Source organism: Xiphophorus maculatus, chromosome 9 (genome assembly GCF_002775205.1).
Source record: "Xiphophorus maculatus strain JP 163 A chromosome 9, X_maculatus-5.0-male, whole genome shotgun sequence".
Classification (NCBI taxonomy): domain Eukaryota; kingdom Metazoa; phylum Chordata; class Actinopteri; order Cyprinodontiformes; family Poeciliidae; genus Xiphophorus; species Xiphophorus maculatus.
In genome coordinates, this window is record NC_036451.1 from 12,444,872 (window position 1) to 12,472,007 (window position 27,136).

General features: G+C 37.5%; 1 protein-coding gene across 1 annotated transcript in view; it reads right to left on the reverse strand.

Moving 5' to 3' along the window:
* The window catches only part of ankrd13c (ankyrin repeat domain 13C), a 31,504-nt gene extending 4,728 nt beyond the window's left edge, over positions 1 to 26,776 (reverse strand). Inside the window, exons 1-10 of the mRNA XM_005800298.2 lie at positions 26,705 to 26,776; positions 26,138 to 26,603; positions 22,225 to 22,266; positions 16,889 to 16,993; positions 10,230 to 10,315; positions 9,314 to 9,359; positions 8,026 to 8,092; positions 6,715 to 6,859; positions 4,622 to 4,753; positions 2,642 to 2,803 (exon numbers count right to left, since the gene is read on the reverse strand). Coding sequence (XP_005800355.1) covers positions 2,642 to 2,803; positions 4,622 to 4,753; positions 6,715 to 6,859; positions 8,026 to 8,092; positions 9,314 to 9,359; positions 10,230 to 10,315; positions 16,889 to 16,993; positions 22,225 to 22,266; positions 26,138 to 26,501 — 1,149 coding nt within the window. The 5' untranslated portion in view covers positions 26,502 to 26,603; positions 26,705 to 26,776. The remainder of the gene's footprint in view (positions 1 to 2,641; positions 2,804 to 4,621; positions 4,754 to 6,714; positions 6,860 to 8,025; positions 8,093 to 9,313; positions 9,360 to 10,229; positions 10,316 to 16,888; positions 16,994 to 22,224; positions 22,267 to 26,137; positions 26,604 to 26,704) is intronic.
* Positions 26,777 to 27,136: the final 360 nt, after the last annotated feature.

Here is a 27,136-nt window from a genome sequence, read left to right on the forward strand (position 1 = left end):
GCGTCTGTGGAGTCAGAGTCGGTGGAAGCGGGATCTTCTTCCGCAGATGGAAAGACGACTGTGGATCCGTACAGTACCGATCCGGCGCATTGGGGGGAAATTGACGAGTTCGTGCGAGCTTACTGGGCTGAGCGAGGACCGGAGAGCTGTCAAAATATGAATGTTGGCTTTCAAGCATCAGGGCGGGTGTACAAGCATCAAAAGCGTCACTTCTCCAAATCTCACTTTAAACGCAAGATGTTAAATGGTGAGTACATCGAAAGACCGTGGCTGCTCTACTCTCCATCCACCGGAGCTGCATTTTGTTTTGCATGCCGCATTTTCAGCAATGCTAATACTCAGTCAAACTTTGAGACTAGTTTCAGTGACTGGAAGCACGCAACTGAACGCATGAGAGAGCACGAAAACAGCGAACATCATAGAAAAGCAATGCTGACATATGTTTCACTTGCAGCAGCCAGCGGGAGGATAGACACAGAACTGCAGAAACAATTTGAATCTGAGTGTTCATATTGGACTGAAGTGTTGAGAAGAGTTGTGTCTGTTGTCAAGTTTTTAGCAGAGAGGGGACTGGCTCTGAGAGGAGCCAGTGACAAATTTGGAAGAACTGATAATGGCAGGCTCAAAGTTTTAAACTTTTCAGGGTTGAGTATTGTTTTCTTATTTGGTTTGCGTTTGAGTAAATGTAGGTCGTGTTTGTGGTTCGAGTTCCTACAAAGAAGTTGAACGCAAAAGTGTCATTAATAAATGGAAATCTGTATTTTGTTCTTCATATTTTTCAAGATGTTCTCTGTAAAAACCTTGGTCTAGAAGATGAAAATTGTTCATTTGCACCCACCTCTGCTTTTATTGAGAACCGGGGGCTGTAAAAAATCCTTCAGAGGGCAGCACTTTGGACTTACCTGGGTCAGAATATTTTCTGAAAACTACAGTATGCCTGATCTCTTTTTTCCAGAAGATGTTGTTTATATCCATGTTCTGTCTGACTGGCAGAGAAGCACTTTTTGGACATTTATTTCTTCCACTATTTACCAAGAACTTTAAAACCAAAGAAAAAGTTTGAGTTTTGATATATTCCACTTGTACTTATATGGACTTGTAAATGCTGGGGATATTTGTGTAAATATTGTTTTACTCGCTTTGCTTTGTAAAAGTATATTTGAGCATTGCACTTTCTTGCACTCAATCTGTTTTTATAGTTTGTGTTGAAGTCCAGGCAACAATAACTATTCAGTGATTTTATTTTGTGATGCAAGCATAATATTCTAGTTTCAACCCGAACATGTGGTTTAGTCTTTCTAGAAAAGAGTTCAGAGTTGTTTGTAGTTTGTGACAACTGGCTTATTAAAGTTGTAAGTTGTCAAAACTTACTGTTCGGTCATTTTCTGCTCATCCTCTAAAACAAAACAAACACATACAAAAAAAAAAAATATATATATATATATATATATATATATATATATATATATTTTTTTTTTTTTTTGACTCTAGCCCAGGGGCCCCCATCCTCCTAAATCCGGCCCTGCATGTTGTTGTGATGAAAACAGAGAACACAAAAGCTGTTCAGAACCGAATCTACTGGTGTGTCAGTCCCCTTGGCCTCTGACTTTTTCTCTTTGTTTTTTTTTTTTTTTTTAACGGATCCCTCATGTCATCAATGCTGTCATGCTTAGTTTAAAGGTCTTGCACAATTGCTTGAGCCCACAGATGTTCTCTCACGCAACTGTTAACACATCAGTTGTAGCCCTATTTGCTGAAATTGAAGGCGAACTATTCCTAAAGTGGAGCTAAGGTCCACTGTCACCATGGCTTTTCGCGTTCATAGCTCTGTAAATGGACTAAATGACAACAGAGGGCAATGTGAAAAAACAAAGCCTACCACAGAACAAGAGAGAGTGCACAAGAACAAAAAAAACAAGAGAGCAGTTAAAAGGCATCCAGTGGGTGTTGAGAGGCTTTGTCTTTCCCGTGTGACCAGTTCAATGTTGAGTTCAGACAACAGCTTGCTAAGCAAACTGGAACATACGACAGTGAAGGGATGTCATGAGGGGAGGTGTAGTTTTAATTCTTTCTCCACAAGGTGGCAGAAGTGGGTCTAAAATGCAGGCCGGGTGGCTGACAGGACATCAAAGAATCATCTGTCCCAAAAGCAGGCAGGAATTTTTCAATGAGTCATGCAAAATTTCTGAGGAAAGTCCATCAGGAAATCCATGGTGTTTCCACAGGCTTTATCCCCAAATGAAAATAGCAGTGAGATATTGTGACTTATTTAGTCTGAGACTCAGGTCCTACCCCAAGGGTCCAGCGGGACAATGCAGTGTCAAGATTGGACTGATGGTTACGCTGCAGGTACAAGTAAACAGGATTTATATTTATGTATAATAACGTCACAGACATTCAAAGGTTGAGGTTGAGTGCCTTGCCCAAGGAAACACTGAAATGTGGCGGGGGACGAAATTGCAACCCCGACCTTTCCATCCAATTGCAGACTACTTTTTCAGTGAACCACATACTTCACTTTGTTACCAGAAACATTTCATATTTATGTAGTAGAGACAAAATGTAACAAAGATTAAGGGATAATAGGGGGTTACGGTTTTTCCAATAAACAATAAAAGATCCAAATAACATGTAGTGTCACCTCAAAGTTCTGCTCAATGAGGTTTCCTCCTTTGCTCAGACTCTCCATAATAGCTTTATTCCTCAAGATGTCCTCCTCACTCAGATGCTCTCGTCTCTTTCTGGACTCCAGCACCAGGCCGTTCACAGAATAGAAATCTGCCAAGAAGTTTCCCACGCGCTCCTGGAGAGAGAAGAAACAGATCAGTCTGCCTCCTCTATCATCAATTTCCTCTCTAAACAGAAGTTATATCATTCACCGCTTCTGTGTCCTCCTGCCCCATCTTTGTTGTTTTTGACCTCAGGCCCATCACCTGTGGTCCTCTCTTATTTATTTACTCTATTTCATGCCGGGTTTCACAAATATAGCAGGAAAATATGAGTATTCGGGTCAGAATAGCACAAAGTAATCACATTGTAAAAGCAAATAGCTTAAGGTCGTGTGAAAAAATATGACACTGTGAAAGCCTGTGTCTTTCTAACATATACTAGAAATATTAACATACTTAGAAATATTGAACAAAAAGGCTGACAATACTGAGAGAGTTAAGTAGTATTACAAAACACACACAACGCAAGGAAAGATCATAAAATGTTCATTAGAATGAAGCTAAGTAATACAATTTCTGGTGAAAAATAAATTAGGACACCTCTTTTAAAAGCGCTAACACCACATGTAATTGTATCACATCATGTGACATGAGTAGAACCTCATTATTCGCCAGAATGAAGAAGATTTATCCAGTTTAAACTTCAGACATTTAGACTGGTTGACGAGAGACAAAACACAATGCTGAGATAGAAAGGTCTGTCTCCGGTCTTCAGAAAGATGACGTAAACATCTCTTTAAATGTGGTGAAGGATTTAAGGAGGCCTCAAAAATAAATGAAATCATTCCACTGTTAGGGGAAATAATCAACAACATTAAAAACAAACTGCCAACATGCCTGACTGTCCAGATAAATTCACCCCAAGGACAGGAGCTAAAACAAATTCCCTAACATATCTTTGTGGTGACCTACAGAAAGGTCTTACTACTGTTGATGTGAAATTACATCCCTGTACAATCACAAAGAGACTGCAATAGTTTTACTTTCATGGGAAATGTCCCAGGAGAAAACCTCTGAAAACAGTGAAAATAGTACAAAAGTTTGCTAGAGAGACCAAAGACAAAGATCAGGCCTCTGGAACAATGGTCTTTTGTGAGATGAGTTTAAAATGGAACAATGGACACCGGATTAGAGGACTTGTTTGGCATGAATGCAATAAAGTATTTCAAGAAATGAACCTCAAACTAATTGTGAAGTATGGAGGTGGAAGTGTCATGGTTCAGGGATATTTTGCTGCAGGAAGACCTGGTTAGCTCACCATCAAAAACTCTATTATGTATGAGATGTTGCTTAAGGAAAATGTGAAGCCATTTGTGAGAAAACTAAAAATGAAACATAACAGTGTCCCAAAACATATCAGTAAATCCACCAAGAATTGGTTGAGAAGAAGAAAATGGGGATTTCTGACCTGAAATGGCTAATTGAGCATCCTAATCCAATTAAGATGTTGTGTGGCTCTCAGACAAATAAAAACAAGACTGCACATCAATATGTGAACATTACTTATAAAAAGCTTATTTTTTATTTGTGTGTAGTAATCTTTTTTGACTTGACTGCATATATTAACATTGATGGATGACAGAAAGAAACTACACATATAAAAAAATGTAGATCACAGGGGTGATTTATACATTTAAACTATGAATACAAAACACCACAGGAAATAAGAAAGTTTGTTTTTAAAATAAGAGTCAATAATTTACATAATACTGTGAAAAGAGAACAGCTCAGGACCCCTTTTTTTAAACAATAATCAAATTTCTATTTTGCCATATCTGGGAACAGACCACAACTCCAGAGATTGGCCAGGTAGATCTTTATGAACTTGAGAACATCCTATTAAAAGGTGAGTCTGTGTGAAATTTAAAAACCTCATAATAACCATCACCAACCGTCTTGTCCTCTCTGAAAAGCCATCCAGTCTGTGCCCTGGAGAAAGTGATGGACTTGGTGGAAAGTGTGGCAGAATAAACGTCACTGCTCATCAAAATGTCCACCTCCTCTTCGGTCTCCATCTCCGACTCCTATGAAGACAGAACAGAGGGACATAAATACCTACAGTTGACACCAGGAGATTACATACAGCGAATATTGAGACAAATACAGCTGAAATCATAGGCAACTTGTCTTGTTTTAGGTCAGATAGAATTACCAAAATTATTTATATTTGCTAAGTGCCACAATAATGAGAGAAAGAATATGTCTGAGATTTATTAATGAATTCTTCAAATCAGAAATGTATGTGCAGAATTATTACCATTTCTTTAAACAACGAGGAAAAAGCTCAGATGATGATGTCATGAATTTGGAAACTTCTGATAGGTTAATTCAGATATATGAGTTAATTGGAGACACGCCTATGGAGGTATATTAAGACCACCCCTCAAACACATTGCTTTCTGGTTTGACACAATGAGAAGGTGCCGCGTTCATCCGTTCAAACAATAATATTCAAGCATAACAATAATGGGAATGTCCAATCATCTTACCGGTCACTGAGTTCTGCCAGTTCTGTTAGGAAGAATGGCCCAGAACTCCAGTAAACTATTCTGAGAAGCTTGAGGAAGGAACTCCAAAAGATTTGACAGAAGTCACACAGTTCAACAGCAATGCTACCAAAAATAAATCTGACCTATTCATTCTCTATTTATTGTGCCAATAAACAGGTCATTTAGATTCCTGGTGATCCTAAATGACCTAAAATAAGAAAAACAATTTCTGACTAGAACAGCAGAGAAGAGTTAATTGCTTTCAGTATTTTTTTAATTCAATACAAAAATTTTAATTCATACTACATTACATGTATGTTTTTCAGGTGTTTCTTTCTGTTCATTTTGATGATAATGGCTAACAGTTTATGAAAACACAAACTGAATATTATATAAGTCAAATAAAATATATATATTTTCTTTTTTTACTGAAAAGTCTCTCCACATATTTGCACTCAGTGCTTGGTTGGAGATCCTTTTTCATGAATAATTGCAGAGTGGCACTGAGGTGATCAACCTGCAGCACTCCTGAAGTGTTCAGCAAACCCACATCACTTTAATAACAGCCTTCAGCTCGTCTGCATTGTAAGCTCCTGCATCTGATTTCATCTTCCTATAGAAAATATGTCATAGATCTCCTGAGAGGTTGAGAACCAGCCGGTTTGCTTGTAATTCAAGCATAGTGTAATTATAGGAGGTACTGATTCAGTGGAATAACACCAGCAGAAGAAATGGCTCCTGAGATCATCATGGACTGTGGACACGTTACACTGGACTTCAAGCAACTTGAATGCTGTCCCTCTTCACACTTTCTCTAGATTTTGGGACATTAATTTCCACATGAAACACAACATTTACATAAATATTAAAACATGACTTTTGGTCAGTAAGCAACAGTTCAACTGTTTTTCTCCTCAGCCCAGGTATAATGCTTCTGATATCGTTTCTTATTGAGGAGATGCTTAACACAAGAGTTGTAACCTTTGTAGCCCATGTCCTTATGTCTGTGTTCAGTAGCTCTTGAAGCTCTGATTCCCATCATCCTGTCCTTCATGAATGTAACCAATTTGAGTCTTGAATAGGCTTTGCTTCACAATCTTCTCAAGAATATCCTTGTTTCTTGGGCACATTTTTTACCAAAATTTTTCTTCCACTGAATTTTACAATAACATGCTTGGATACAGTTCTCTGTGAACAACAAGCTTCTTTGGCAATTACCTTTCGAGGTTTACACTCCTCATAGAGGTGCATTTTGTGTCTTTAGAAAGTAGTAATAATCAAAATTAACAAAATTGAGTGCTTGGAATACACATGTCTATGTGTAATGAACTTGTATAGTGAGTGAGAGCAAGATTTTGAATTGAATGATAAATAAATGTACTTCTTAATGGGATTCTAATCCATTAAGATACACTGCTGTGTTTTTCCCAAACACAGCTCATTTGTGTTCATTATAATGAACATGGCAGGTTTGGGAACCACCAGATCTCACTCACCTCATGGTGTATCCGCTGGTAGACCTTCTGTTCATTGTCCAGAACAACAAATGACTCAGAGGGAATAGCATTGCCGTTGAAGATGAAACTGAGGTCTCCCCGCTGGCATTTCATATCAGTAAAGTCTATCAGGGTTGTATCCAACCTATAACCACAAATTATATTTAATGAGACAAAAAATAAGGTTTATTTAAAAGAGTGGGGGTGGGATGTTAAAATAAATTGCAACATGACAACCAAAGAACTCCCTTGCAAAACTTAGTGATCAAATAAAACCAGTAGAAAGTACAGTGTTAATACTATGAAGTGTAGAAATGTTTCATATTTGCTATCAGGCTTCAGGGGTTCTGGATGCTAATCACTGCCATGGGAGATCAAAAATGAACTTCGAACCCCTTATGTGTGTGCTTGTTTGTCTGTGTGTGCTGCAGCTTTCAACCGAAGCACGACAGCAAAGAGAATTACTGATCTGCATTTGAACACCAGACAGTACAGTGGAGGATGCCATGAGTAGGTATGAAAAGTGTGACATGCTGTAGAAGCAGAATGCAAATTAACTTGGTGTGGCAGTTCTTTCCCCTTCTCTCCTTTCACCCTCTCAGTCTCTCTTTTCCATTTCTAGGTCCCCAGAATAATGAGAGGGCATTTTGAATACCAAATTAGACAGCCAGGAGCAGATTCAGATGATAATGAGAAGCTCCACATCAAGGTTGGCTCTTACGGGAAAAGCACACTGACAGAAAAACTCAAATTCATACTTCAAATGGGTTTAGGTGATAGGTTATGGCACTAAAATGTAGAGGCTCATGTTTATATTCTGGATAAAGGAGGCGCTCTTATTTTCATAACCTTAAAAGGAGCTTATAAGAGTGTAACTACATGTCACAGATACACAAGCTTTGCCCCAACAGCTTCAGGTTTTTGCCCAAAAGCCGATGAAGTGATATGGATTCCCACCAAAGATTCTTTACTGTGACTGTGTCGGCATGTGTCAGTTTGACGACTTTTTGCTGGCATTTTTATTGAGTGAGCTACACAGCACAGTAACTCCATCTACAAGGCTTCGACTCAAACAGGCAGACAGAAGTTACAGATCTATACTCGGAGGCCGTGCCTTTCACTTTTCTCCCAGGCAGGCTATGATTTCACACTCTAGTTCACAAAACTGAGTTGACGAGCACAAATAGGAAGCAGAGGGGGAATTGAGAAGAGCAGTTGTTGAGAGCAGTACATAGAAGTTCTAAAGTTAATTTCACTACACTCATTTTACTAAAAAAACTCTTCTCAAGTCCATTTTTTTATAAGATTCACCTGATGTTGATGCCATGCTTGTAAATCTTACACGCATCTGATGGGAGGATTCTGGACAGCAAAGGCACTGCAACATGCAGAGACACAGAGAGCACATGTGAAACATCTCAACTACATCCCAATTGACAAAGATTGCGAATAATTAAGGGCAAAATAAATTTTAAAGTTGCAAAAGCGTGTAGATGTGCAGATAGTGTTATCTACAGCGGCAATAACATGTACTTCTACAGCTCAGTACTTTCATGTCCCAAAGGCTTTCAGTGTGTTTCCTGCATTTTATCGCTCTACAAAACTGAAGACAGTTAACAGTTAAAGAAAAACTGCAAATGTGTATAAAGTGAAAAGTAGAAAAAATAGCTGTGGCCGTCTAGAGTCAAAAAGGGAGAAATACGTTTTCTGTAAAGTTCAGATCCATGAATGTGATAAAAACTAAATTCAGCTTCTAAAATGCATAGATATTTACTCTTTTCCACTTTTTCAATTATTTACAGAATTACAAACATGCCCAGGGGTCATGTTTACCCCAGAGTAAACAAAGATTGAGCATTTACCCTTGGCTTAATCTGGCTAATACTTACTCCAGAGTAAACATTTTTCTTACTTTGACTTTCATCAAAGATCTAACATTAATAATACTTGAAATTACAAATAACTACTGTCTTATCCTGGAAAACCACTTTAAAGAGGACGTGTCTGTCCATATCCAGCTGGGAGAGTAGTGTCCCAGTGGCCATTCTCCAAATAGCACTGGAAGGAAGTCACTGAGCTGATAAACCAACTGATTCCTTAACACGCTTCACATCAGTCTGACTAAACTGTTAAATCATCTTAACTGAATCTAGGAGGGTCATTTACAAAATTAAATTAAACTGTTGCTCTACAAGCCCTTTGTTTTGACATGCTGTAACCACAAACCTCAGTGTATTTTTAGAGTTTTGTGTTCTAAACCAACACAAAGTAGCACATAACAGTGAAGTGGAGGGACAATTTTCCAAACGGTGTATTGAACAGTGTTTGTGAGACGCTTGACAACTTTCTAGTGTGTTACTTTGTCTTCTTCGTGTTGTCTGTGCACTAACGTTCTCTTACAAACCCCAGAGGCCTTTACAGAACATCTTTATAGTGGTTCACTACTATAGAGAGTTTATTAAGTGGGTGATTTCTGAATGTAAAGTGGGCTGAATAACAATGCAGACTACTGTCCGGATTTTGTGGTTGAAATGTAACAAAATGTTCGAGGAGTATGGATAATTTTGCTTTGGAACAGCAGAACTGGTGTTTAACTTACCCCAACTCTGGAAGTCCCAGTGAAGCTCCAGGTAAAAGTCTCCAAGCTGGTAATAAAGACTCAGTATTAGTTAGAGCAAGATGATTAATGATTAAGATTGATTACTGCAACTGTGATTCTGTACAAATAATATTCAAACTGGAATAAACTGTGAGTGGGAACTACATTGAGCTTTGTATCAATAACTGTTGAGTCATCAACTGAGGATTTACAGAAATAGGAAGTTAACAATGAGTCTGTAATAAATTGCAAAGTCTTAATCATCTCTGAGACATTATGATACGGAAAAAATTATCATGCTTCACTATAAACGTATGATCTCTTTATGTCTAATCAGAGATGGGTAGGGTAAGGGTTAGGGTACGTTTTAACCGGTGGCGGCTGACGTCATATTTCCTTAACAGTGTGTACTGTATGTCAACATGCAGTTTTATTTACACAACATTTCCAACAAATGACTCTCATTCAACAGTGAATTTCATTTCTCTTCTGGGGTGCTCGTCAACAGCTGCATAATGATATACAGTTTACGGGCAATAATTACAACTACAATAGAAATGTGTGTAAAAATCTGATTTTGAAGATAGTAATAAAAAAATACCCCTTGATTCTCTGGCAATTAGAACATAGAATTTATTTTATTTATCTTATGTCATAAAACATGAAATGTTTACTCTGGTTTAATCTCAGATGCTGAGAAAAAGGTTAAATAATTTTTTTTCCCCCCTGTGTGTAAACATCCTGCTTGTTGTCGTATACAGGCCTGAAAATCCATGTTATGCCTATGAATTTAGAAACTAATGAAAATTAGGAACTAATTAGTACTATTATTACAACTAACAGAGAAGAAAACATTACTTTGACAAAAGAGCTACATCTTTGGTTGCCAGGAAAAGCACTACCAAGCACTACATACCTCTTTGAGGGCTTTCAGCAGTTTGGGCCTCTTGTCTTCTACACTCTCCCTGGACTGCTGCTTCAACTTCCTCAGCAATGCTGTGACTGTGGGAGAGGAAAGAGACAAAAAGAAGCATTAACACCGAAGAAGCTTTTCATCTCTGTTCTAAAAAGGACTGCCTTTTAAACTTTTTTAGCACAGCAAAAAGAACACTGGATGCGTGCAATCAGCTCCAAAAACAGAAGAGAACTCTTGACTTTTTAATACTCTGCTTTAATGGATCTGAGTCCCATTTTACAACCTCTAAGCAGGCCATCAATGCACTCTGTTATGCTGCTACAGTTTGGCAGAAGGAAACTGTGTGTTTCAACATGTCCTGAAAATCAAGCAGATCACTGAGAAACTCGCTTTAAAAGCTCAATTTTTATGTTTATGTTTAGTGGTTAACTGATCTTTATTTTATGAACTTTTCCCTAGACTCTCTAAAAGCCTAATTTAAAACTGTCTAACAATCTAACGTTTTGGGGGATTTACTTTGGAATAAGTCAAATTTATACCAGCATTTTATAAATTGTGGGTATAAATTTGAAGTATGAAAACAAAATGACGTTTGTTGTCATTTTGTCCTAACCTCCTTCAATGTTATACTCACAGGACAAGAAAGCCAATTTGTATACATGTAGTTATTTATTGCACATTTCTTTTTTCTCTGGGAAGTTTTTTTTCCTTCTGTGGAGGCATTATAGAGAAAGATGGTTATAAAATGATTTAAATGATATCTATAATTGGATTTATTTGTAGATTATTTTCTAGCAACTTTGTGTAGCACCTTATTTCCCTTAAATATGATTCTCTGCATGGATCACTTGATTTACAAATTACCACACATCATGGCTCTGGATCAAAACAAAATAACTGTTATTGACCTCGTTTTGGTAGATAGTATTTATTGTATTCACACATTGCATTTTAGTACAGTAGAGTACAAGCTGAAATTCTCATTGACTGACAACTTCAAGTATAAATCCTCAGGCTTTACTGTATCAGTATTAACAAAACATATTAAAAAACAGTGCATATATAAAGATTTAATAATTTATATTTTAAATGAATTACAAAGATTTTTTCCCAATGCTCTGTTCCTAAAACAACACATCATGCTGATTATAACAGATATAGATGATGCTATACTTACCAGTTATTTATAGTAGTATAAATTATATAGTATAGAGAATAAACATAAACTAAAGTTGGCAATAATTTGTTTGTATGCCCAGATATTTGCTGGTCTGGGAGAGTCTGAAGTTTCTTGCAGACATGCTGTTCTTAACTTTTAAGCTGTAGATTGTTTGTTCTCTTCCTAAGGGTGATGGATGGCTCTCCTTATGTTTCCATGCCATATTATTTGCAGCTGGAAATATTTCCCGACAGCTAAATTTGGCTTTCTTGGAAGTGATGGAAATGTGTGGGAACCTTCCTTCTACCACTACAACACTATCTCTGTCATCTCTGAAAAAAACAAACAAACATGCAAACAGTATGGTGGGAAGTTTTTCAGCTTTAAAACTATCATATCAAGAATTTTAGCATTTTTAAATACCTTGAGATACATTGACAACAATGACCGGTTCATGAGAAGAGTGGCTAATACAAAATGACTTTAAATCATCATCAGTTGTAAAAGCAAGAACAAAAAATAGAGCTGAATAATATTACCAAATCATTTGATGGCAATATATTATTGGTATAATGTAATGATTATGTAATGAATGTAATGACTTTCTTTCACTGCACTTCCAACTTTATCTGTGACATTTAACATCTTGAACTCTGTAACCTGTGTTAAGTGTGAGCTACTAAACTCCATCCTGGCTGAATATCCTATGAGTGTGCTAAGTGTAAACTCACAGCACTTAAAATCTACCACCCTTTAACTTTCCACATAGCCTGCAATATTAATATTGTGCACACAGATAGAAGATATAGAGAAGATGACATAGTCATGATTTATTGTGCAGCCCTAGTATGAAACATCCCCATGGCAGGTATAATGTGATGTTTGGCAGACAGCAACAATGGGTAAATACAGTGGGCATGCAAGGACACATAACTAAACTAACAGTTTCTCCCTAGAAATGACTGACGATGCAATAGGGTAGATTAGAGATTAAGAATATCCAGTTAAAATGCATAATGTATTTTTCCTGAGAAATAGGCCAACTTTCTGCATTCAGATAAGACACTTGATTCTTCTAAGCAATCATGATGCTCTGCCTGCAGGGAACAAAAATCTACAGAAAGTTCAAAGGGAATGAGCCTGGCAGAGATGAGGCATACTGGTATTAAGCGCTGCCTTTGACCTCCTTATTGACCAGAGGGAGAGGCATATTCTTGCCTCTCCCTCTGGTCATTTTAACTATGACCAGTCACATTATCAAGCATTCACAGCTCTTTAAACCCATCAGGAAAAATAGGGATTCACATCTGAGAATTGTGTTTATGTAAGTGTTACTTCCTATTCAGCAGATAACCAGCCATCTGTAGCTCATGACATAGTTGTGGTTCTTTGATGAAGCCCGTAAAGGAATAAATGCCCACATAACTTTACCAGCTGCAGGTCTTGAAACACTTAATAGAGTTTTATTTTGTCTATAACCGTCCAAATGTCCTACTTTTGAAAAAAACTAAAAAAACGTCTCGACCAAGATCATCATTAACCTAACTATCAAATCCATGAGTCAACATTACAAACAGGTTGTTGTTATTATTTTATGGGCGGCCCCCATGTAGCAGTGCAGATTCAGAGGTAGAATTGGGCCAAACTGGAGCTCAGGCAACCACACACATTGACACACATGAAGACACTTGTGCCAACTGAACCTGACACAATCACAGGATGTGGGGATCTTTGTGGGCTGGCTTAATGAATGCTGACAAGCACTGGTCGGGGTTCCTCTTGATCCTCAACGCCTCTCACTATGACAAGGAAAGGAGCATAATCTCACCATCTGGCCATGGACCACCTAGCCAACACAGGCTGAGGAACCAATGCGAACCACCGCAACACAATACCAAACTGACCCTTCATCCTTGAGACATTGGGAGATTTTCTTGGCATTAATTGAGTGACTAACCGTAGGGGCTTCACTACTACCTTCTAATGAAAACAGACATTTTCCATCACTACAAACTGCAACAACTTAACTAGTCCTTGGAACTAATAATGCAACTGCTTCTGGAAGCGCTCAAAGAATATGAGAACAGGTACTTGCTGGATAACCTCCAGCAGAACCAGAATAAGTATAAGTAGCCAAGGGATATTTGCTCTGACACTACAGATACACTTAACTAGAGATTGGAATTGGTTTGATTAGGTCTAATCAGTGATCAGGAAGGCCAGTTATTATAAAAAGATAAAAGATAAATAAAGGTTAGGAACATATGCTTTGATGCACCTCTTTCATGGAACCTGCCACATTTGTTTACCTTTCTGTGACAGTCCTTGGAAAAAAAAAATTATTTATCAATATCAATTGCAAATCTCAAAGAAATAGGCATTGGTCCGAAAAGGCCTGATCTTTAAGTGATACCTAAAAATTGACTGGAACTAACATACAACGTGATGCTGGAAACATTACAACGCTTTGTTTTTGTTTTGTAGCTTAACTGGCTGTAAACATGAACAAAATCTAAGATTAGTTCTTAAGTCAGAAATTATTAGGTCAGAAAATAACATCTAAATATGGATCAATGTGTGTCCAGACACTGGGAGTGTTACAGAAACAGCACTGTTGATAAGAGCAGTGTGCTGACTGCCCTGTGTCCTACTTCACATATGGGTGCAAATTAAAGCTTCCTAAATAAACAGTCTGAAACCATATCGCGTCCCACCCCAAAAAAGATGCTAGTGTGCAACACAGAGGCTTCAAGCTTCCTCAAACTGCTGGGTGAGAGTAAGTGGCAGCATTTGAAAAACATTGCTTGAGATTTTAATTTGCTTGAGCACACGTTTTTCTGCCTCAGCTTTTCAGTAGACAGCTCTGGTGTAGCTTGGTTGTTTATTTCCTCTGCAGAAAGCATTACAGCCAGACACTCCTTTGGAAAAACCGCTCCCAATCATATAACACTAAACATTACTGAGACAGCCTTTAAAACAGATCTTAAAGCAGAGAACGCAATTGCGAGAGTAGAAAATTAACTGAGGACAGAAACAGCTATTTTCCACAAAACAGTCTACTTTTGAGCCCCACTTTGCTTTGCTTTGTGTTTGTTCAAACACAAATAAAAGTCAAAGACGCATGTGCCTGCTGACAAAAATGTCTCTGAAATTATCACTACGTACACAAACAGCTTATGAGCTTTATGAATTGACAAGTGAAACAAATGACTAGCTGGAACTAATCTCAGTCCTATTAAACCCAGGATGTTGTTCTGTCTTTAAAACAAACAAAACCTTCTATTGTTCCACTTCCATCTTGAAGCCCTGACAAACACTTACTCAGATCACACTGGATAACTGTGGTCTAGAGCTTTATCAAGCTAACTTTGAAACATACTCAGCATTTTTATGCTTAACAGAAAACAATTGTTACAGTTTACATACTTCAGCACTTTTCTTATATCCTTATTGTGACTTACACATAAATAAGGTGAAGTCTCATCCCTTCTTTTAATTAATATTTTCTTGCCAACAGTGAGTTTCAAATCAAACAAAAAAGACATGTGAATCAGGCTTGGAAGGGGACAATCAAAATATATGCATAAAGGAAAAAAACCCTGGAATGCAGTGTTCTGGCAAGCCACAGATCAAGCAAACTCTTATCACCCAAACAAGACCCTGCCTTTCAAAGTGTTAAGTCAGCCATCTGTGGCTAAGCTGACACAAGAGTGGCTGGGCCCGATCATTTTTGTTTTAGTGCATCAGAGATTCAAGTCCCTTTTGGCTTTCAAATCCATCAGCTAAGACAGACCGACTGTAGCATCTATGAGCAAGATGTTTAGCATTGTTTCAGATTCAAGAGGGAAAAGGTGGTTGTAATAATGATTATAGAAAATACAAATGCATGTCTTCATGGGACTTCACACTGTATTCACAACTATGCATTACTTTGCATTGGTGATATGAAATCCTAATACTCTACATTAAAGTATACTTTTATTGGAACTGCTATATTTTTATTAGGCAGTATGTTAAATACTGCAACATAATGGCTTTCTGTGATAAAGATAGCAAGAAGAATAATTACAGCCAGAAAACCATAATAGTTTTCGTAAGCATGCTGGGAGTGATTCATTCTATTGTCTGGACACATAGGAGTGTGTAGCTGCAGTACACATAAGTGCTACAACAATGGGATGATTAAGCTAACTGAGAAGTCAACATCCTGGGCAACACAGATTGTTAAAATGTGTGAAATGTTGTAATCTTGACTATTATGTAGGAAAGTTGAGGGTTTTGGAGGTGTAAAGATACAGCATCCTCCAAACTCAGAATGATTACTGTCCTTCTTTGTTCAGTATACCATAATAAGACTGAATTACGGGATTGTAAACAAAATTACTGGACAACATAATTTTGGCTACATACAGTAGTTAAGAGAACAGAATGACTGTTCTGAATTTTCCCCTTAAATTTGGCTGCGTGTCAACTCCCCCATTTTGCCTTTTTTTCTTAAGGTTCTCTCAGAAGATAACCGGGTGGGTTTTGTACTCCTGCAGGTATGCTCTCATTATGTTTGTATGCTTAACTGTTTTGTGGTGTGTCTCTGAGTCAAAAATGGACGTGACATGGGTGCTGCTTTGGTATCAGGAGACGTGACAGAAACTGTTTGGTTCCTTTGTATTCACACTACAGTATTATGTGATGTTCCCACAGAACTTGGCAGAAATAAAATAAAAAATAAAAAAATCACAAAACATCATGTTCCACAAGAAAAGTATGTTTTGTCAATTTCAAATACCTTACCCTTATTTGGTAGGAATAAGCATTTCCAGCATCCAGATAAAACCACAATTGTAACATGTGTCTTGACATACTTTGTTCAAATGTGTTCCTTTTATTTGGGGGGGGATTTCTGCCTTTATATTTGTGTTGTAGAGAAAATATGGACTTTAGAGGTTGCAAGACGCTGTAGTTGTAGAATTATCAGCTTCAAGTAAACTTTAAATGAACATGTCATTGTAAAATAAATGATTAAATGTCTCAAGCAATCCCCTAATATATTTTTGATGTAATGTGATTTCCTTTTTATTTTTTAAAGGGCAGAAATACAATTGTTTTGCCAATACTGCGCTTAAGTATGTGGATGATAGGTTTGGCTATAGTTGCAAGAGCTTGAGCACAATCAGTGTATGATGAGTGAGAGAAATGTCTAGTGAATATCCTTTCATTAAAACAGAAGCTCTGAGAACTTTGAGGAATGTACCCTCTTTCTGATGAACAAATGAAGCGGGCCACCATCATGGCCTTGCTGGGAGGCAGCAGTTTGGAGGAATGTGCAGGGTCTTTGTTGATTTGCATCAAGACTTTTCTCTGTTCCATCGTGGTTTTCACATAGGAAAAAAAAATCTGACTGAACCCACAGTTATGACTGTCAGTGGGCTGTTTGACTGACATTATGCAACCACAATGTACCTATAGTAGGGCCTCACAGTTCTTGTTTGTTTCAGATACTTACTCATTTGTCGATCTCCGTAGCTAATGGCCTCTGCAAGGGGGCTCCATCCCTGAGCATTCTTCACCTTCACGGGTGCATTGTGAGCCAGTAACAAATGGGCACATTCTGTGAAAAGGACAGTCAAGTAAACAATCATAAACATTGAAAGCATATCTACCGAACATCACTGACAAGCTACGCAGACAGAGAGGAACGGTTTGTCTTACACAAACCCAAAGACACGTTTTCACATAGACATTTTTGACTAGTACATTTGTAGCTTATCATTGTCTTACAAATGTTTATTTGATGGAAGACAAACAATTCTCTCAAATTTTACATTTGCACATTATCAAGACTGAAATTTATTCATATTCTTCTTTGCAAGCTCATTAAAATTGGATGGGGAGAATGTGTTGACAAATATTTTTGACTCTCATCACAGATTAGGTTTGGGTCTGGACTTTGGCTGAGCTAGTATAACACAGGCCTTGATGTGAATTATTTCCTTGTATTCATTCCTCAAAAATGTGGATCTCTGTATCTCCTCCAGAATAACCATGAGTTTTGCCATGCGTATCACTTTAGGAGGAAAGCCATGTCTTAGTACGTTTGCAGAAAAGCTGCACAATATATGGCAAATGTATAAATCTCATTTGTATGTAACTTACATGTTGGAAATATGTGCTTCCTTTGGGCTATAATAAATGCTAACATTTACATATTTTGCATGTAGGCTCCTTAGCCCCAAAGTAAATTTAGAGACACTTGTTTTAAGATAGAAATAATTATTTTTATTTTTTTCAGCAGGTAGTAGGTGGCATTTATACTTGTTATGAACCCAAAACAGAAAAACATCAACACTGTGAATTTAATTTTATTTCCAGTCCTGTCAGATGAATTGGAGATAATGGTTTGCAATTTAACTTTACCTTAAACTTCTAAAAAATGTTTTTGACAACTTGTCTGCTGTGCTGTTTTTTGGTTTTCATATTTTTTTGCTTGTAATGTTCTCTAACAAACCTCAGTTACCTTTGCAGAAAAGGTGTACTCATATCACACATAGATTGACTAGTTTTTACTAATTAAGAGAATTCTAGCCACAACTGGTTGCTTTTGATCTTATTCAGGGCTATCAAAGAGAAAGGGTATGAATACAAATGCATACCACACTTCAGATTTCGTAATTGTAGAAACTGTTGAAAATTCTGTAGATTTTTCCTTCCTCTAGTTATGCATTTCTCTGTAGTTGTAAAATGTGACAAGATGCTGTAAAGCACTACACAGCAATCAAGGAGTCTATTTCTTGAAATAGATTGAAGAAATCTATTTTTTGAAAAATATATTCTCAGAATGTTTGATGTTGCTATGGTTACTTGCAGGTCATAGAGTTTTCTGTTCAGATTCATCATCCATTGAATTTAACAAATGACAGGTTTATTCTTCTTGTGGTAAACATGTATCTGCAGTATCTGTTTATACTGTTATTGTAAACATATCGAACCAGGTCCAGTGTACTCTAATGTGGGTGATGTCAGCTACTTCCATCATGTCTGATTAAACTACAGAATCAATTGAGCATTTTGAGACTAACTCTGATTATAAAGACAGATTATGTAGGACTGAAATGACAGTTGATCTTTTAATAAACCGAGCCATATGGGACCTACAGTTACAAAAGACACAGAACACCCTTTAATTATCACTAAAAGTCCAGATCCAAGTGAATAAAACAGTTAAGTCACAGGAACACACTGGTACTGTGTAGAGTGAACCTCAGAACTGTAATTATAGTACAACAACAGATAACTGGCCAGACAGTCACTTCTTTTTAATTCAAAGATCAACTCTGAGAGCAGCACAGAAATCCTTCCACTCTCTGGGCAACTTGTCAGCAAACTACAACCAGCCAAAAATGAAGTCTGTTGTTCCGGCTCAGCTGTCAGTGTTGTTGTGACATAATTTATTATAATGCTGGCATCTGTACAGCTCTGTCTCAGCCATGGGCTGAGCACTTACAGTCCTGTGAGCATTGCAGCAAACAAATGCAAATCCAGCCCTAACTGCTGCTGAGTGCATATGCTGGGCTCTCACATGAGGCGGCAATGAAAAGTATTTTAGCTGATTCTGAGTCAATACGAACTACGTCAAGTTTTTGCGCTCCTGTTCAGACTTGTCCTTTATTAAACTTCAGTATGAAAAAATGCCATAACCTCTGCCTTTTGAGTGTAACATGTTTTCACAATCCCACATCAACCACCTACATCCTCGCCATGTTTAATAGATGAGAAAGCAGCCAGGGTCCCATGTATTCTTAATAAGTGAGAGTGAAACACTTGAAACGTTGCTGAATAAACATGAAAACACAACAAAAACATGCATGGCTGTATATAGTTTATTCACAGAAAAATAATAAAAGGGGTCCTGTGACAGCAACAAAAGCACTACGGCTGCTTTCGTTTAAAGCAATTATTGGCTCTTTAAAAGGGAGACAGAGAAAAGACAATTAAAACAAAGACAACCATAAAACATCTCCCTTTTCTGCTCCTCTTGACACATTTTTCCAACACTGTTCTCGAGCTTTTTACTTCCAGTTTCATTCTAGTCAAATCCCAGGCTTTTATTAAATACAAAGACGGCAGAATGCGTCACAAACAGCCCCACACCATGAAACTTAACAGCAGTACCCTGCTAATGCACCGGTCGACCTGTGACAGAGCCCGGGGCTGAAACATCTGATAACTGTAGCTGATGTTGAGAAAATGCAGGCGAACAAATGCACAGATGTACGCTCCCTTTCTGATGTAAGCCTTAGGTCCCTAAAGGCCTTTGACCTCTACATCACTCTGCTAAATCTAGTGGTTGTGTAATAGCAACAAGAGCATTTAGCAGATATGCAGAACCATGGGAAGAGCAGCCAGGCCATATGTCATTCTGGTCTGGGATTAGGCACTTTAAGCACTCTGTCTGGCTATGTAGATGGAGTGGTGATACTGTAGGTCAGCATAAAACACGGACAGACTTTTTTTTGGTAATAGATTTCTGCTATATGCAATACCTTTAACCACTTCCTATTTGGATGAAATAAGTATATTGCTATAACTTTTATAACCACTGGGCTGTTCTGGAACAACTATGCTGATCTCAGCACTCTACATAGTATACTTATTTTATAATTACCTATGGTAACTGCCTATTACTATGTTATCCTTTTCAACAGCAGTAACTCACTAACCAACAACAACAAGGCTGCATCTAAATGTACTTTGAATGATATATTATGAGCAGAAGAGCAGTTGACTACCATAGAGACTGGACACCAGCTGTTTGAGAGACATTGCTGCCATACTGTGTCTGCTGCTTGGGGTCAAGAGATGTGGCAGGTGCAGCTCCCCTTTCAAGTACTGTTTGAATTCTATATGCTTTTTTCATTGCCACCTGTTTTTATCTTTAATTAAGCACTTTATGTTGTCTTTGCTTGTCTTTGGTGTATAATGAGGATAAAACAATAGTATTTAAGATAAATGAAGAAAAACAAAACAAGATGTTAATTGATAATTAAATTGCCCCTTTATGCACAATCTGTGACGGAGTCAAGCTGTAAAATAATACAGCAGGTGGCAAGTTTTATGCAAAACCTGTATTACACCTCAAACAACATCGCCCATATGTCCGGCATTATGCTTAGCATTGTCTGTTGCGATACTGGATTCTCTGACACTTTTGCATAGCAGCTTATGCCAGTAAGAGAGTGTAACTGTTCCAGTTTTTCAAGCCACTCATATGCATAACTGTCACTGCTGGAATGGTAAATAATAAACATCTGCACATGCAATACTACACACAAAGAGGGTCTTGTCCTCTCCATCCACAAAGGGCAGCCACGCCCAGACAGTGATCTCATGCTGTAGCCTTAAGCCTGGCTCGCCTGAGCCTCCCTGGAGGACAGGGAAGAAAACAAGTAACCTCATTAGCGCAATCAATGCCATGGCCTCCTATCCGACACAACACTGTCACTTGGCTGCCGGAGTTACCAAAAGAGTAGCGGCGGGGCTCCGATGCCAGTGACAGGAATTGACCTTAGTGAATGTGAAATCAATTGAAACCAGTGCTTCAATGACTGACACTGAACGAATAGAACTGTGCAGTATATGCAACTATGTGCCTGATGTGTGTACCAATTTCCAGTAGTAAAAAACAAAAGTAAATTTTTCATTGTAACACAAATAAGATACTTCAATTCTGTATACACATGCCTTCAGTCCCATTCAATTCAGCTAAAAGCAATATCGCTTAAAAGACAGCAGCAAGGGTTTGATGTCATAATATGCTCAATATATAATTGAAAAATATATTTAAATGTTCTCAAATATACAAACATTTTTTTAGAAATACCTTTCCTTTCTTATTCCAACCTATACCAATAAAGCATAACAGGTTGGCTTATGTACACTTACAAGATATGGTAAATGTTATCAAAGAATAATTATTCAATGTTGAAGCATAATTTCCTAGGTTTATAGTTATCAGGCTAACAGTAGAATATCATCTAAAGTATGACACTTTATCTTGTCTTTGTAATTATACTATAAAGTTACACAATATCATAATTGTCATCATGATGTAAAAGGACTGCTTGGACACAAAACTTGGTACAATATTATATCTGAAGTGTCTTGTATTCAAGCTCTGCATTTTGATGTGACCTGTGGGACAACTCTAACTTTCCTTAATGCTAACACCTGATCTATTTTTTTAGTGATAGGATGCTAAAGATCAAATGTCTGCCAATCATAATTCATTTCATTTTCGTATTTTTCAGAAATCGCAATTATATCTTTTCCTGACATTTTGCATCCCTATTATATTATACCACTTAAAATGGAATGTTCCATCATGGTTTTATATATTTAATATTCACTCAATAAGTATTTATTTACAGGTAAGTATGTTGGTCTGATAGTCAAAAGCCTGTTCCACACATGAGTTAAATTAATGAGGTGAATATTTCCAGTATCAGAATTATTATCTTCAATAAACTCATGATAGAAAATCCTAATGATAAAGAGTTAAGCTCTGATTCTTAACCAGAAGAAAAAATAAAACACCATCAACACCCTTTCACTCATGCATAAGCATCTTGCCTGCTGGGATTTGTGTGGTGATCTGTCACAAATGTCTGGTGGTGCTTAGACACAGACACAGAAAAATAAACTGAAACACACAACAGAAACAAAGAAAAACACAAACACATGTCATATGTGCTTACAGACATCTTCATTCACAAAACAGGAGCAGACAGCCAGTCAGAAACAGAAATACACCACATGGCAGGAACAGCTTCAAACACTGCTCACCTTTGTGTCCCATCATGACAGCGAGGTGTAATGGTGTGTTTCCTGTAGAGGACAGAAAAAAATAATTTCTATAGTCACTAATAGAAACAGGAAAAAGCAAAGACAAGAACTTTATCTGTAGAGCTGCCACAGTTTGGACAATTTGTACATTGATACTGGAAAGCAAAACACACAGAGTTCAAAATTATATGGTAATGATAAATGCCTATTATGAGTTCTTTCACTGTGACAGCCTTTTTCAGCAGCAAACAACCAACTGCACCACAAACTAACTGGTGGTGACATAGCTAAATATAATCACTTCATGGCAAGAGCAACATTATACTGTATATACGATACCAAAAAATAACTTTTCACAGGTGTGTGGGGAAAAAAAGCATGTTTCTTCCCAAGATATAAAATGTGCCTCAAAGGAAGCCAAACTGCCCAGTCAGCTCCTTAGAGGATTCTACTGCAAAAGACATGATGAGAACAGGCATTCACTGTAAAGAGTGCCTTCAAAAGATGTAAGCTCTGATATGGTGTAAAATACAAGCTACAACTCTGACATGATGCTGTGGTAAATGATTAGAGGTGTGAGTATTTTACGTAGGAAGAGGTGTTATATGCCCACTAGATACTTATCTCCCTTTTTACTGGCAGCCATAAAACTGTTTCTTACAGCACATGGGTGTGATCTTGCTGATAGGGTTTTTAGAGATTTTAAGGTCGGTCACATTAAGATAGGATACACTTCCAAATCAATTATAACATTTTAAAAGGATCCATTCTAGAAAATTTAACAGTGATTATAATGAATTTAGCTATTAGTGTAATGAATCTCTACAAGCAACATCATGCACTGGCTACTTATCAGTATCAAGCTACTGAGGTTCTAAAAGTTATTTTCATACTATTCATACGATTGAACTTCTTTGACTGAGATGCCAATGAAAGTGCAGAGTAGCACTGTGATGCCCCTCCCCCACACATTGCTTCCCACTGCTGCTCAGCTAGCTGAAACAGGAATACTACCCACAGCAAATCTGTCTGTTCCATTCCCACATTTACCCCAACTATTTTTAAATAATTTTCTATATTCTACTTATATAGTTTGCTGTAACTACATGTTATTTTACTTCTCAAGCAAACAATATCTTCAAGCACAGCTATTATTTTGGTTTATTCAGGGATCATAGTCTTAGCCATATTTTCAGTCATATTTCATAAGCTGGCTCATCAAAGCAGAAACCAGAGCCAAAATAAATGTGAATAAAGGATTATACAAAATATCAGAGGACCATTTACAATAAAACTACATTTTTCCCCGAGGAAAATTTGAGCTTTAATTCAATGGTTCATAAAAATATTTCCAACAAGTAAATTAGTAAATGATTATGAAAGAGTTCTTTTTAAAATGTATAAAATGGAGGTAGGAAAGGACAAAATGCCAGTGGCTAGATGTGAAATGGTAAAGAATTGGCAAAGGGACGGTTGGACACTGTTACAACAGACAGCGATTTAAACTTCAAGAATCATTTTCTAACCGTCTTCTACAGTCAGTAAGTGCTCTTTGTGTAAGTAAATAAATGTTTTTTTGTTTGATTCTTGTATTTAAATTTGCCATTACATAACTGTAATTTATTGGGGTTTTTTCTGTTATCTGTCAGAAGCTGAACTACTCTGGAGATAAGCATTCAAAAAGCAGCCAAACCAGACCGACCTACGACACAGAGGAAAAGTTTTTGACAAGTACAGGTTCAGGTTCCACAACAACGCCTTTCTGTCTGACACCCTGTTGAATTAGGCAATGTGAGAGCACATTCCTATGTTGACATTTGGTACAAGTAGGGGCCAGATTCTAAGTTGGTATGTGAGCCAGAACAAGACAATCTTGTCCTGCTGTCAGTCCAGTTTGGGGTAGAAGGGGTTTTATGTGGAAACTATTCCGTTATCTGAGCAGACTTTGCCCCAAAGAATAACTGCAACAAGCTGGTGGTTCCCAAAGTTTTGTAAAACGCACCTTAATATACTGTACGTATCATCTATAAACTTGAATATAGGCTGAATTAAAATAAGGGTTCTATAAGTATTGCTGGTAACTTGTCAATTTCACTGCTCAGGGTTGATACGATAAGCTACTGTCTGAAATGGAAAACCTCTTACACAACTTCTTTCGTGACAACAAGAAGGAACTAGTTTATGTGAAAGATGGACTGATCCTGCTTTTAGGGGAAGATATGCAGTTTTCTTCAGGCCTGACTTACCTACACCAATTTCCATGATTTCCATTTTTTTCCAAAAACACTACATATAACAAAGAAAGAATGTACTAAAGGATCTTTGACAGAGGTGCTAGCTTTGAACCCAACAGAAATAAAGGAATTACAAAATTACAAAAAAATATTTGAAACATATTTCCCTAACTTCTAAATTTTAGTAAAGCGGTAGTACCACACGTTAGAGGTAAAAAAAAAAAAAAAACTCTTGAAATTATAAGAAATAAATTATAACAAGACTTACCATTGTTTTCAAAGCATACATAATTTTAAAACACATTTTTCTGAGCATTTGAAGTCACTCCTACCAAAAAATAGTCATTTTATTACACATGGATGATGAGGTAGAAACTATTTCTATTTATAATGATCAGATAAAAATTACAAATGCTTTGCAAAGACTAAATTAAATCAAATTGCAACAAGATTAAAAAGGCTACAAATTAACACAGCTGTGAAAACAAACCACTACTGAAACATCTAACGGAGAACGCATAGTTTTCTTAAAAATAAAGAAGAAAAAAATACATTTTTTAAAAAGAAATATCAAATAAATTACTGTAAAGGCTATAATAGATGGGTTAGGGAGTCAATGATAAAATAGATTGGTAAGCATGTTGGTGAGCATAAGGTTTCTCAGTTGAGAAAATGCTCCATTTGACTGCTGTTTTAATGGGTTCTCAACTAGAACAAAATATCTGCAGATGTCTGTGGATCGTGCTAGTAAATGAATCCCTCCCTGCATGGTTGACTATGATAATGACCTACAACTTCAACTTATCTTTTCTCTGTGTGTGGATGTTGGACTACAGCTGCTGACTGATTTTAACTTTTCTCCCAACCACCACATGAGTAGCATTAGCATGAAGTAACTTTTCAGGGAAAACTGTGCTTAACTGGAGTGGCCAACAATGTTGATGTTTTAATAGTTATGTTGATCCAATCCAGTTAAACCCTCAGCTGAACAAAACATGTACTGATGTTGAGAATTCCTGCTGCTTCCAATAACCGCTGATATACTTTTACACTTTAGGCCATTCTAGTGAAACTGTTATTGAGCAAGATGAGAACGCCGACATCCATGTATGTTATGAACATTGAATTCAGAAAGAGAGCAGAAATTATGGTTTCTACAGGAATGTTGCCTGAATTTTTGTTTCTTCAATTCCAGTCCAGATGTGTCTTTTTTCATTCTTTAGCAACTTTCAACTGTGTTCTCACCATTTTTCTTTATTGCTTTACTACCTAACTTTTGATTTCAGGAATAGAAATTGCTTTAAAAAAGAATGTTGTAATAATGATAATGTATGCTCTTCAAACTAGAGTGCATCCGTGCACATACTGTGGTTGCAATTGTTAGTTGTGATGCATATATTGGGGAATCCAGCAGATTTTTCAGAGTTTGTGTAACACTGAAAAAACAAAATCGCCTGATTCCAATCTCTGCCTGACTAATTGGTGCGTTTTTAGGTTATACCAGAGAACTGGATTAAAAGTAGTGATCTGTCAGGAGTTACTCAGGCCTTGCGTGATAGAAGCCTCGCCTACTTTTACTGCTGATGAAAACTGATGGCACATTAGCACAAATAAACCCAGAAAATGTTTGCTTCGGGTGTTTTTATTAATCTAACAATTTAAGCAGTAAGTATGCTCACCATGGACGTCCTTCTGGGCAATATTCTGTGTCCGGATGAGCGAGGACAGCCGTCGGACATCTCCTTTAAAGACACACTCGTGCACCGGAAAGTCCAGTCCCGGTTTGATGATCGGGTTTTTGTTGTTGTCATCAATAACATCCGATGCTGCTAGAGTGTTATTGGTGTTGCCATTATTCTGCGACTGTGTGGACGGTGACTTGATTAACTTGTGGTTGCTGAATATTTTACTCGCCCTGCTCTTGTTATTCGCCTTGGGGACAGCGAAGGTCCCGGTGGCAGCTTCCTCCTCCGGTTCCAGCAGATCCTCGTCCTTGCTCGGCCTCTGGTCCTTACGCAGGGAGCGGAGCTTCTCTCCGGTCATTTTCTAAACGGTTCAGGCTGACGGAGCAGAGGGTGTCGCCGCTGACGATGACCCTCCGGGCGAATTGATGCGATTCGCCGGCTGGAGCTCCTTACGCAAACGCTGGAAATTGTACAACATTTAATTCAACAAATACCTGTCCACCAAAGACGCAAAAACGCCACTTTTTTTTGAAGAAAGAAGTAGCGGTAGCTTTTGTTTACCGGCTTATTGTCAAAACAAACTGCTCCCTCCCCTCCCGCAGTCCTAAACTGTCGTTGCTGCTCAACACAGAAGCGTCTCACTAGTACGAAAGATTCCGCTTTCAACTATCGCGAGACTTCAGAAAAGGTTACTAGCGGTTATTATCTCAGGTTACTGTTCCTGTAACTCCTGTGGGCTAGTGTATTTTGGAGAAAAAAAATATTCGTTCAACCCATTTGCATTTAATCAGAACTGAAATTGTATGACCAAAGAAATCCAATCAAAACAACAAATAAAAAAAGAAATACTGTATTTTATACTGTGTGTTTTACTACTGACACAAATCATCGCTTTGTTGCATTTTTGTATTATTTATATTGTCTTGAAAATGACAAAAAAGCAAAATTTCTAATATCAGGAACATCTTTGCTTTGTTTATGAAGGAGATATGA